General features: G+C 42.0%; 1 protein-coding gene across 1 annotated transcript in view; it reads left to right on the top strand.

The window, feature by feature from the left end:
• Positions 1 to 242: 242 nt before the first annotated feature.
• LOC109474702 (EGF-like repeat and discoidin I-like domain-containing protein 3) overlaps positions 243 to 12,603 on the top strand; it is a 14,200-nt gene continuing 1,839 nt past the window's right edge. The window contains 5 exon segments of the mRNA XM_019775044.1: positions 243 to 386; positions 620 to 769; positions 1,859 to 2,003; positions 6,964 to 6,992; positions 10,445 to 10,600. Of these exon segments, the coding sequence (XP_019630603.1) occupies positions 243 to 386; positions 620 to 769; positions 1,859 to 2,003; positions 6,964 to 6,992; positions 10,445 to 10,600 (624 nt within the window).

The following is a 12,603-nucleotide window of genomic DNA, read 5'->3' as shown; positions in this document are numbered from 1 at the left end:
CCTGATTGTTGGACATTACAGTTTCGTGACTGACTGATATGTGGGATCAACTAATTGGAGACGAATTAACTGAAGTTTTGTCCACATGTATGTTGAAGAAACATGGCCTTATATAGATATCTTACAAATGGACAAAACTTCATGTAATTCGTCTCCAATTAGTTGATGGTGGTTAACGGTAATTATAATCCATGTTTGTCGCATTATTGTCCCCCCACCCAGTCTGTCAGGATCGGCTTGGAATGGAGTCTGGTGCCATACCTGATAGCAGCATCACTGCATCTTCGGTCTGGACTTCACATCACGAGCCCTTCCGTGCACGGTTAAACGGAGTTGCTGGAGGCGGCTGGGTAGCCGGAACCAACGACATCGGGCAATGGCTGCAGGTACACAGTTTGATGAACTGAAAAAAAAAATCATTCCTGCTAAAAATGCATTACATTGCGCAACTGTTGCCTATTCAAAAACACGAAAATCCATTTGATTTAATATAAACGTACTCTTAACTGTTAAGTTACCTGTTTTAGCTACTGACGAATGATGTTATTGGGATAAACTAAAACAGCTCTATTGTACTTTGTTACACTGCAACATAATCATTATACATTTTACATTTCAGGTGGATTTAGGGGAGCTGACGCGCGTCAAGGGCGTCATTACACAGGGTCGTCAGCGGGATTTCGCACAATGGGTGACGTCGTACAAACTCCATTACAGTGTAGATGGGACTACTTGGGCGACATACGCCAGCAGTGATGGCTCAGATAAGGTAACGTAGATACTACAATATACGTACTTAAATGTAGCTAGTAATATATGAGTCATATCCACTTTAAAATGTGACGCGCTCTTACAAAGCTGTCGAAACTTAATTGCACTGTACTTGTCCTCTGCGTTTGTGGCGACAAAAAAAAAATCAAGTGTTTTGTCACCACGTCTAGTATTGAAATAAAAAAGCGGTCCCCAACTGATCACATTTTCAATTTCAATTTAATTTTCCCCTTCGAAAATGTTTTTGGCAAATGTCGAACCTTGGCCAACGTAAAGGTGCCTAATTATGGCACATGTATGGAAGTCGGCAGTCCAGGTTAACCTTAATGAATACTCACCAGAAAGTGTAACTATGTCCTCATCTGAATCGTTCTTTTAGGTTTTCACAGCCAACACGGATAACAACACACCAGTAACCAAATCTAACTGGACAACCCAGTTGTTGCCCGTTTTGTGCGCTTCGTGGTTCAGTCCTGGAATAATCACATCACCATGAGGGCGGAGATTCTAGGCTGCAGCACTGACAGTAGGTTTCTGTTGCCGTCTTGGTTAGAGTCTAGCTCACTTGCCTGACAGCAAATACAGATCACAGGTGGTGGGATGTAGTCCATGGAGAAAAATTGGCTTCTAGCCATTCATGTCATAGGGTCAAGGGAAAGGGGTACAGAGTCAAGAAAAGTGTCATTTCTAGTATTGTTGATCTAGTTTATTAAATAGTTATTATTCAAAATGAAATAAAAATTATATCAAGCTGAAAATTTACAGGATCTAAATATCTCCTGCCGTTGTATNCAAAGCTGTCGAAACTTAATTGCACTGTACTTGTCTTCTGCGTTTGTGGCGACAAAAAAAATCAAGTGTTTTGTCACCACGTCTAGTATTGAAATAAAAAAGCGGTCCCCAACTGATCACATTTTCAATTTCAATTTAATTTTCCCCTTCGAAAATGTTTTTGGCAAATGTCGAACCTTGGCCAACGTAAAGGTGCCTAATCATGGCACATGTATGGAAGTCGGCAGTCCAGGTTAACCTTAATGAATACTCATCAGAAAGTGTAACTATGTCCTCATCTGAATCGTTCTTTTAGGTTTTCACAGCCAACACGGATAACAACACACCAGTAACAAATCTACTGGACAACCCAGTTGTTGCCCGTTTTGTGCGCTTCGTGGTTCAGTCCTGGAATAATCACATCACCATGAGGGCGGAGATTCTAGGCTGCAGCACTGACAGTAGGTTTCTGTTGCCGTCTTGGTTAGAGTCTAGCTCACTTGCCTGACAGCAAATACAGATCACAGGTGGTGGGATGTAGTCCATGGAGAAAAATTGGCTTCTAGCCATTCATGTCATAGGGTCAAGGGAAAGGGGTACAGAGTCAAGAAAAGTGTCATTTCTAGTATTGTTGATCTAGTTTATTAAATAGTTATTATTCAAAATGAAATAAAAATTATATCAAGCTGAAAATTTACAGGATCTAAATATCTCCTGCCGTTGTATGTATAACAGTTGATGGCGGTTGGTCCGACTGGTCATACCATGTGTAGTAAACTGTTATGAAATCTACACCACAGCCACTCCTCACGACATATTCGAAAACATAACCTTTTTGTTGAACCTATTAAATCTGTGGACAAACGTTAATTTCAAGTTTGCTGATTGTTATGTTTACCGAAGAAAGCGGTAAACATATTGTTATGTTTACCGAAGAAAGCGGTAAACATATTATATTTGCTCAATTTCCTCTTCTCCAAACACCTAAAAATCGTCGATATTTTCGTAATTAGAGCCTGGAGGAAAATGAAATTAAGCATGTTGGTAGGTTGGTACATAACACACTAAACCACGGTATTTTTTATCAACATGGATGTCAAAAAATGATTTTATTGGCAACAAATGGGTGAAAAAAGTTGCATTTTAAGCCAAAAATCGAACAAAAAGAACGCGTTTGGAACTTTAGAACCATGGAACAGCATTCGAATTCCGAGTTCGATAACCGCGGGTCAATGACCCCAGCACTACGGAACACCCGAGCTTTCCAAATATGGGCATCCGCTGTCGTATGACACAGGAAGAGATCGGTGGACCAGTGTCAGTGGTAAGTTTTCCTTTTTCTTCGTAAAATACGGCCATATGAATACCAGTCTCGAGTATAGAATATTGCATGGAGGTTTTGGGTTCAATATCCACAAGTAGGACTGCAGATTTCCACAGAAAGCCGGCGACTTTGTTTATGAAACTTTTTGTATGTCACATACACTCCCCAGTCCTGACTTGATAGAATCTCATATGCATATAGTAAACAGAATTTTGAACGTCACTATTTTTGCTCATCCGTAACTATTGTCGACTTTGTAATGTAGTCGCGGGGCCCCGGGGGCATTTGTTTGCGTTTCTGACACATAATGTAACATTACATTTTGTCGTTTTGTCAGACAGTTTCAATCTTTTTCGGGATAATACAGTACAGTTCATGGGATCATCAAATCCGGTTCATCATCGGGATATCAAGCGGGATTTTTTGAGAATTCCACGTCGACTAAGATTTTTACAGACAGACGGTGCAGCGCATGTTTGTTTCCAATGCATAATGATAACAGTAGCACAAACGAATAGTTTTTAATCATGTAACTTTTTTTCTTACTATTGGAAAATCTGGTGGCTTGATAATGTTTAGAACGATAACAAAATAATACAACCTTCTTGGTACGAGGATTTCTGTCTGACCTTGCGATGTGGACGGCCCGCTAAGTACTGCTTTTGATGTCACCCGACCCGCGCTATCTCAGATATAACGTTCAAATCTAACACATCCACGTGCCATGTCGCCAGTCGAGAAGTTATTTATTTTTCTCCTAAATAGGGGAGGTCGACGCACGGAGTTGCGAAAGAGAGATAAAACATCATAGAAAAGAGGGGGGCGAAGCATAATTCAAAGGTTCTTACGCCCCTTGGCTTTGTTTACGCCGATCAAGAATATTGCTACATTTCGCGTTGCTGTGACTGGCCACGTTGCCATAGAAACGGCACGTACGCAGCATGGCTAGCAGACCGCCCGGCGCCCAATCATAGCGCACAGACGGGGACCCGCCCACTCGCTGGGCCTCAAGATTTCCAACTCAAATGCTCCGCTCCATTGCTCAGTCCTACACGCGGCATAATGATCGTATTTTTCTCATCCCGATTTCATTCCAAAACGTTTTTCTCAACTGACATCGAGAACTAGAATGCCTTTCCCACCGAATGAAACTTTGCCAGCCGTGTGGAAGTACATTTGTACTTGCTTTCAGGGTAATACGTACGTGAATCGTTGTTGATATGCAAGTGTATGTACGTGTTTGGGGAGGGTGAGACGCACGCCCCGGGACTTTGATAGGAAAACTTGCCTAATTTTCGTAACACAGCCACATCAACAAGTACAAGATGTCACAATGTAACACAACAACTCCAGCCGGTACGCCCCATTTTATTTGATGGTTTATAACGGGTTATTTACTTGCCGAAAAATTCACCGGAGACAAGGTGATTATTACGAATTCATTCCTGCTACACATAGTATTTTCTTACAGATTTTTCGTGAGTTTTTCGCTGCACAATATCTTTGTAAAAAAGGTAGCAGTTCAACTATGACCGCATGAGGAACGCATTATATTTATTTATACACAATATTTTCGTACACTCCTGTGCTTAACCACCGGTGAATAAAAATTATAGCAATGTTGACTGACGTCAGGGTGCTTCATTGGGCCTGCCCAGATCGCCCGACAGGACGTAAAAAATAAACATCGCCGCCGCTATCGGTGATAGGATCCGCGATAGACATGGATATCGCGCACCAAGTTTTTTTGCTCCGCGGTACGCAGGACGCGGATATCTCGCGGGATTTATCGGGACGCCTATCCCGAAAAATTCCGCAGCCCGATGATGCATATATCCCGTGAAGTTCTCTCTATAAACATAATAAGGATAATTGCCTATAGGAATTTGACAGAAGAAATAGTGTACTGTTGGGGCTTCAATGTATATAAAGAAATATGTGAACGCATCGTTTCACTAAATTTATAACGTCTTCATTATTTTTATTTTCAATTTCTCCCGCCGAATCTCGCGCTTGTGAGTTATTTTTCAGCGGTTATACATGTAGACATTATCAGTTTCTGCTCACTTCTGAAATGCTTACTCTCCTGTTTGTATCCTCTAGGTTGGACCTCTGCTAGGAAAGGAAGAAGAACTTGGTCTGGGGAGGAACCTAACAGAGCTGAACCCGGCCATCCACAGAATGATACTTACTTACTTACTTAATCCTCTTCGCTCCCTGTGGAGCATAAGGCGCTGACAAACTTCCTCCATCCACTTCGGTCCTGGGCCAGCCAGCCGATCTCATGCCAGGTCTTTTTGGCCGCTTTCATTTCTTCTTTCACTGTCCTTCGCCATGTCCCTAGGGGCCTGCCTCTCTTCCGCTTTCCTTGGGGAGTCCATCTGAGGGCGACGTACGGGTGTCTATTCTTGTTCATGCGTAGGATGTGCCCTAGCCATTTCCAGCGTCTGTGTTTGACCTCTACCACGATGTTCGGGATACCTGTGCGTCTGCTGACTTCCTTGTTGGTAATTCTTTGCTCCCAATGTATCTTTAAAATCCTCCGGAGGCATCTACCTTCGAAGCCCCTGAGGCGGCTCTCGATCTTCTTGTTTGTCCTCCACGTTTCTGCTGCATACAGAAGAACCGAGCGAACGTTTGAGTTGTAAATCCTAAGTTTGGTCTTCTGCTTCAACGCTGATGACTTCCAGACGTAGACATTTCGAAGTTTAGTGAAAGCTTGTGCTGCCAGGCCAAGTCTGGTGGAAACTTCCTTCTCGATGTTGCTATCCGCTGAAATATAACTGCCGAGGTATTTGAAGTCCTGTACTTCTTCTAATTCCTGTCCACGTATACTCGTCTTTGCTGTGCTTTTGTTTTTAACCTTCATTATTTTGGTCTTGTCTGAGTGTATTTTGAGCCCCACGCTACTTGCTTGTACGTGTTGATCTACGCTGTTTGTCTTTTCCTGGATGTCCTTCTGAATGTGTGAGAGCAGGGCAATGTCGTCTGCGAAATCACAGTCTTCAAGCCTGGCCGAGAGTCCCCAGACAAGTCCTCTCGGTTGTCCTGTGGTGGCTCTTCTCATCACCCAGTCGATGACAACGAGGAAGAGAACAGGGGAGATCACACAGCCCTGTCTGACTCCGGTCTTTACATGGAACCACTCACTGTGCTGACCTTCGTGGCGAACACAGCACTGGTTTTTGGCATACATGTCCCTTAAGATATTTACAAATTTTAGCGGAAACCCGTATGCTTGAAGTATTCTCCATAATGAAGCATGATGTATACTGTCGAATGCTTTTTCGAAATCGATATAGTTGATATAAAGTGAAGAGTTCAATTCCAATAACTGTTCAACGATGGTACGTAGGACAAAAATCTGGTCTGTACAGCTCCTATACCCCCCTGAAGCCAGCCTGCTCTTCGCGTAGAACCTTGTAAATGGAGCGTCTTACACGCTGCAGGAGAACTCTACAGAAAATCTTTCCAGTGACTGATAGGAGATTGATGCCTCTCCAGTTACCACAAACGGACAGGTCACCCTTCTTCGGCAGTTTGACAATAATGCCTGTTTTCCAGAAGTCCGGTACCTTCTCGTCCTCCCATACTCTGTTAAAGAGTTTTATTAAGGCCCTAGCTGACACTACTGGATCTGCCTTTAACATGTCCGCTGTTACCCTATCCTCACCTGGTGCTTTGTTCGCCTTTGTTTCTTTTATGGCGCTTGCAATTTCCTGAAGTGTAATCGGACCACGTCTCATCTCTATGTTGAACCCCATGTCCTCAATGACTGCTTCAGACTCAGGAGCTGGTCTGTTGAGTGTTTCTCTAAAATGCTCTGCCCATCTATCTAGCTGATCCTTCCCATTCATTAGCACCTGCCCGTTCTTGTCTTTTACTGCTGTAGTTCTATTATTAAGTCCTCCTGTTAGTTGTTTAGTGATCTTATACACAGACCTTGAGTCACCCATCTCGGCAGCTAACTGTGCCTCGTTTGCGAGGCCATCCATGTATTCGCGTTTGTCTCTTCTAGCGCTTCTTTTAACTTCTGTATTCTTTACTCGGTAGATTTTGGTTGCTATGCTCCTTTGTCTCGCACTCCCTCTAATAAGCGTATGTTGTTTAGCTACCTTTCTGTCCTGTATGAGCTTCCAGGTAGCGTCTGATATCCACTCTTTCCTCTGCCGTTTACGGTATCCCAGCACCTCTTTACTAGTGTCTGTGAATACTTGGTGCACCCTATCACACGCGGTGTCGATGTCATCTACCGGTAGGTCATCAAGTACCTGAAACCTGTTCTTCAGTTCTACAGCAAACTCTTTCTTTACTAGTGGGTCCTTGAGTTTCCCTGAGTTAAAGAGTGGTTCACTTTTATCCTTCTTTGCCTTTCTTAGTTTGAGTTGTAGTTTGCACAACAATAGATGGTGGTCACTACTTGCATCAGCACCCCTAATGACCTTGACATCTCGTAGGGATCTCCTCCATTTTCCGTTTATACAAATGTGGTCAATCTGGTTACTCGTTCTCCCATCTGGGGATACCCATGACAGCTTGTGAATGTGTTTGTGTCGAAAAACTGTACCCCCTATCACCATGGAGTTTTCCATACAGATATCCACGAGCCTTTGTCCATTTTCATTCCTTTCACCAACACCTTCTCTACCCATACAAGCTTCAAATCCATCGTTATCCGCGCCTACCTTAGCGTTAAAGTCCCCCATAAGAATGAGAGTGTTATGTCGCGGTGTTTTGTCTATCTGAGCTTGAAGACTAACGTAGAAAAGATCTTTGTCCTCGTCTGTGGCCTGCTCAGTTGGTGCATAGCACTGAATGATAGTTGTCTTTACATATTTGGAGTAAAACCTTGCTCTAATGATACGCGAACTAACTGGCTCCCATCCTAGCAAGCTTTTCTTTGTCTCTCTGTCCATGATGAGACCTACTCCCTCCTGGTGTTGACCATCTGTTCTGCCTGAGTAGCATACTGTTTCGCCTGAGCTTAGGGTCACTATACCAGAGTCGGTCCATCTCATTTCGCTTACTCCAAGGATATGTTCAGCCTGTATCTTTCCATCTCTTTTACTACTTGCACTGTTTTACCTGTCTCGTACATGGTGCGGACATTCCAGGTTCCAATTCTAATTTGATGTTTGGGTTTTGCCAAAGACTCCCACAGAATGATACAGCACATCGCAACTATTTCTAGAAAAACATTATATCTCCTATTCCGCCAGTAAACATTTATTATTTATGTTAAGTTGCATAATACATGTAAGTCCTGTAACACAGTTATAGCTTTTTAAGAATGTATGTATGGTTTTATAGAGTGTGTAGCTGCCAATATTTTACACAACTGTAGATTTTCATTATCATTGATTTTAAAGATTTTCATTGATTTTTCATTGATTGATTTCAAAGAACACTTATTATAGAAGTGGGTAAATTCACTGGCTCGGCAATCAATAAAACAAGTAAAACCCAACAAAACTGGCTTGATATATATCGTACTGCAGTATAAAGACTAAAGTGTACTGAAGGAATTATTTCTTCATATCATTTTATATCATTTCATCATATGTATGATATACATACTCACAATTAGCCTCCTGTCATGCATTTGTAGTAATGATAAACTTATCATCATTATTATTTCAGCCTACGTCCTATTTTCTATTTACAAAAATGCAATAAGGTTGTGAGACGAACGCAACAAAGTCATTTGTAATTAAAGTTGTCAAAAAGATTCGAAGTTTACTTGGAGTCTGCAGAGGTTGTCATTAATTAGGTTTACATGCTGTGGCCTAATTGCAAATATGGTAATAGTGTGTGCTGAGTGAATCATTTGTACTGTGGTATGTAACGTTACAATCAATTATATCTCCTATACACGACACTTTTAAGTATTTAAAAATACTAGTCTATGGTAGTGATCTTTGTGGGGCAGACGGGTAGATTTTAAACTTCATCCTTAGCCTTACAAGGGCAAAAACATTCAAATCCCCCAGTTATAACGTTAATGTTACTCTATAATACTCAGTACATTAAAGTCAGTAATACATTTGTATTTCTACCCATCCTTTCCCAATAAAGGTAAAACGTTAAATCGTTGGCAAGACCATCTTGAGGTAAACATATTGCATTTGCTTGCAAATGTTAACTTTCTAGTTTTTGCTCGATTTCTTCCTCTTCTTCCGTTCCAAACATCTAAAAAACGTCGATATTTTCGTAATTAGAGCCTAGAGAAAAATGAAATTCAGCGTGCTAGTAGATTGGTATGTTAGACATTGAACCTTGGTCATTTTGGCCAACATAGATGTCAAAAAATGATTTTATTGGCAAAAAATGGGTGAAAAAGTTGCATTTAAGCCAAAAATCGAACTTAAGAACCTGTTTGGAATTTTAGAATCAACGTTCGAAATTGGAATAGGGTTCGATACGGCCGCGGGTCAACGACCGCGCGGCCGCGCCGAGGTGGCTGTGCGTTCGATCTGCGGGCGCAGGTCAAAACCACAGCGAGCGAGTTAAGCCTCAAGCCCCTGGCGCGGCAGTCATAAGTTAAGCCTCGAGCCTCTGGCGCGGCATTCATAACCATTTTGGGCAGAATAAATATGTGATTATATTTTCCTGTGACAAGTAACCAAGCTACCTAACGTCGACGCCATAATTTGTCGGTAATCTCCTGGCTTTGGAATAACAGACGGCTGCGGCATACTACTAGATATATGTGTGAAAATTATTGATCAGAACCACGAACGCGAGCACCACGAACCCTTTCCATGCCCGACGTGACAACGAGTCATTTAAAATTACACATGGCACTGGGTTGGTGGTATAAAACAACGTTGTTGGCGTACGTCCGAAAGACCGGAAGTAATCTTTCGCATGCATCAAAACGCTAACAAATCGGCCAGACCTGTAAAGCGCGTACGCCACACTAAAGAGTTTACACACCGACTATGCATAAATTGAGCGACTGATAAATGACTGTAAACCTGTTTTTTTTTAAATGATATTTTAGTGAAGAAGTAACAAAACAAGCATTATTGAATTCAGTTCTTAGCGTGTATAGGAAGTCTTTGGTACAGTGGTCTCATCTCATTATTATGTTTACCGAAGAAAATGTTCAGTTTCTTATTCCTCTTCCTCCTCTTCCGTTCCAAACACCCAAAAAAACGTCGATATTTTCGTAATTAGAGCCTGGAGGAAAATGAAATGTTCGACTCACAGCCAATCCCCCATGGCAAAACCGAGAACATGACCCTGTTGTAAAACCTAATATGTTAGTCTACGAATCATTCGTAGTAATGGTAGAATGACAACTGTTAGTGAGTTCTTAGTTAACGAACGTTAATTGGCAGTTTCCTGATTGTTGGACATTACAGTTTCGTGACTGACTGATATGTGGGATCAACTAATTGGAGACGAATTAACTGAAGTTTTGTCCACATGTATGTTGAAGAAACATGGCCTTATATAGATATCTTACAAATGGACAAAACTTCATGTAATTCGTCTCCAATTAGTTGATGGTGGTTAACGGTAATTATAATCCATGTTTGTCGCATTATTGTCCCCCCCCCCCAGTCGTGTCAGGATCGGCTTGGAATGGAGTCTGGTGCCATACCTGATAGCAGCATCACTGCATCTTCGTTCTATAATTCACGTCACGAGCCCTTCCGTGCACGGTTAAACGGAGTTGCTGGAGGCGGCTGGGCAGCCGGAACCAACGACATCGGGCAATGGCTGCAGGTACACAGTTTGATGAACTGAAAAAAAAAATCATTCTTGCTAAAAATGCATTACATTGCGCAACAGTTGCCTATTCAAAAACACGAAAATCCATTTGATTTAATATAAACGTACTCTTAACTGTTTTAACAGTTGCCTGTTTTAGCTATTGACGAATGATGTTATTGGGATAAACTAAAACAGTTCTATTGTACTTTGTTACACTGCAACATAATCATTATACATTCTCTTCTTCGTAAACTCCGAAGAGAACTAAGTTTCCTGTCTATTCACAAACTGGACAGACACATGGGTAGGGTAGGTGTGCGCACGCCACGGTTGAGTGTTTATTTATATGGAACACGGGTAGCCGAACATGGATAACGGGATATAATGAAGGTATCAGAAGGCACAAGTGACCAGGCACTAGGTAATGACGGTTCTTATTATGACAGTTTACATTATGTGGTCCGAGTGAGGAACAATAAGGTATATACCAGTTTACGTTATCTGGTCCGGATGACGAACAATAAGGTAGATAAACAGTTTACATTATCTGGTCCGGATGACTAACAATAAGGTAGATAAACAGTTTACATTATCTGGTCCAAGTGACGAACAATAAGGTAGATAAACAGTTTACATTATCTGGTCCGGATGACTAACAATAAGGTAGATAACAGTTTACATTATCTGGTCCGAGAGACGAACAATAAGGTAGATAACAGTTTACATTATCTGGTCCAAGTGACGAACAATAAGGTAGATAACAGTTTACATTATCTGGTCCGAAGAGACGAACAATAAGGTAGATAACAGTTTACATTATCTGGTCCAAGTGACGAACAATAAGGTAGATAACAGTTTACATTATCTGGTCCGAGAGACGAACAATAAGGTAGATAACAGTTTACATTATCTGGTCCAAGTGACGAACAAAACGGTAGATAAACAGTTTACATTATCTGGTCCAAGTGACGAACAATAAGGTAGATAAACAGTTTACATTATCTGGTCCGGGAGACGAACAATAAGGTAGATAACAGTTTACATTATCTGGTCCGAGAGACGAACAATAAGGTAGATAACAGTTTACATTATCTGGTCCAAGTGACGAACAAAACGGTAGATAAACAGTTTACATTATCTGGTCCGGGTGACAACAATAAGGTAGATAAACAGTTTACATTATCTGGTCCAAGTGATGAACAATAAGGTAGATAAACAGTTTACATTATCTGGTCTGAGAGAGGAACAATAAGGTAGATAAACAGTTTACATTATCTGGTCCGAGAGAGGAACAATAAGGTAGATAGCAATTTACATTATCTGGTCCGGGTGACGAACAACAGGGTATACAAACAGTTTACATATCTGGTTCGGGTGACGAACAAAAGGTAGATAACAGTTACATAACTCTTGGGCAAGGAAAAACGGGCGACCGGGTTAGGTGCGGAAGAGGGGGCTGGGCGGGGAGGGGTACTCAACCGCTCACTATGAAGTGGCGACGACGAATGAGGATGAGTCGGAGGGTAGGTAGGGGGTAGGAAGTGAGGACCAATAGGAGAGGGTTCCGGATGGGGGAACATCCGCCCAGTTTGTGAGCCGACAGGAAACGTGATTTGTACATTTCAGGTGGATTTGGGGGAGCTGAAGCGCGTCAAGGGCGTCATTACACAGGGTCGTCAGGAGTGGTATTACGCACAATGGGCGACGTCGTACAAACTCCATTACAGTGTAGATGGGACTACTTGGGCGACATATGCCAGCAGTGATGGCTCAGATAAGGTAACGTAGATACTACAATATACGTTCTTAAATGTAGCTAGTAATATCACGGTGGTTTGATTCGGGCCCCAATGTCCCCACATGCTGTAGAACCCGAACCGTGTTCGATCTGACGTAATTCGAATCGAACGACGTTCGATCTGGTGTCACCCGCGGTCATTTACAGTAAACCGGGGGTTTCAGGCCCTTTTTACATGAACGCCTCCTAACAAAAAAGTCACAATATATCACAAAAC

Source organism: Branchiostoma belcheri, unplaced genomic scaffold (assembly GCF_001625305.1).
Source record: "Branchiostoma belcheri isolate BF01 breed outbred unplaced genomic scaffold, Haploidv18h27 scaffold310, whole genome shotgun sequence".
Taxonomy (NCBI): domain Eukaryota; kingdom Metazoa; phylum Chordata; class Leptocardii; order Amphioxiformes; family Branchiostomatidae; genus Branchiostoma; species Branchiostoma belcheri.
Note: the sequence above shows the minus strand (reverse complement) of the source record. Positions and strands in the feature narration are given on the sequence as shown.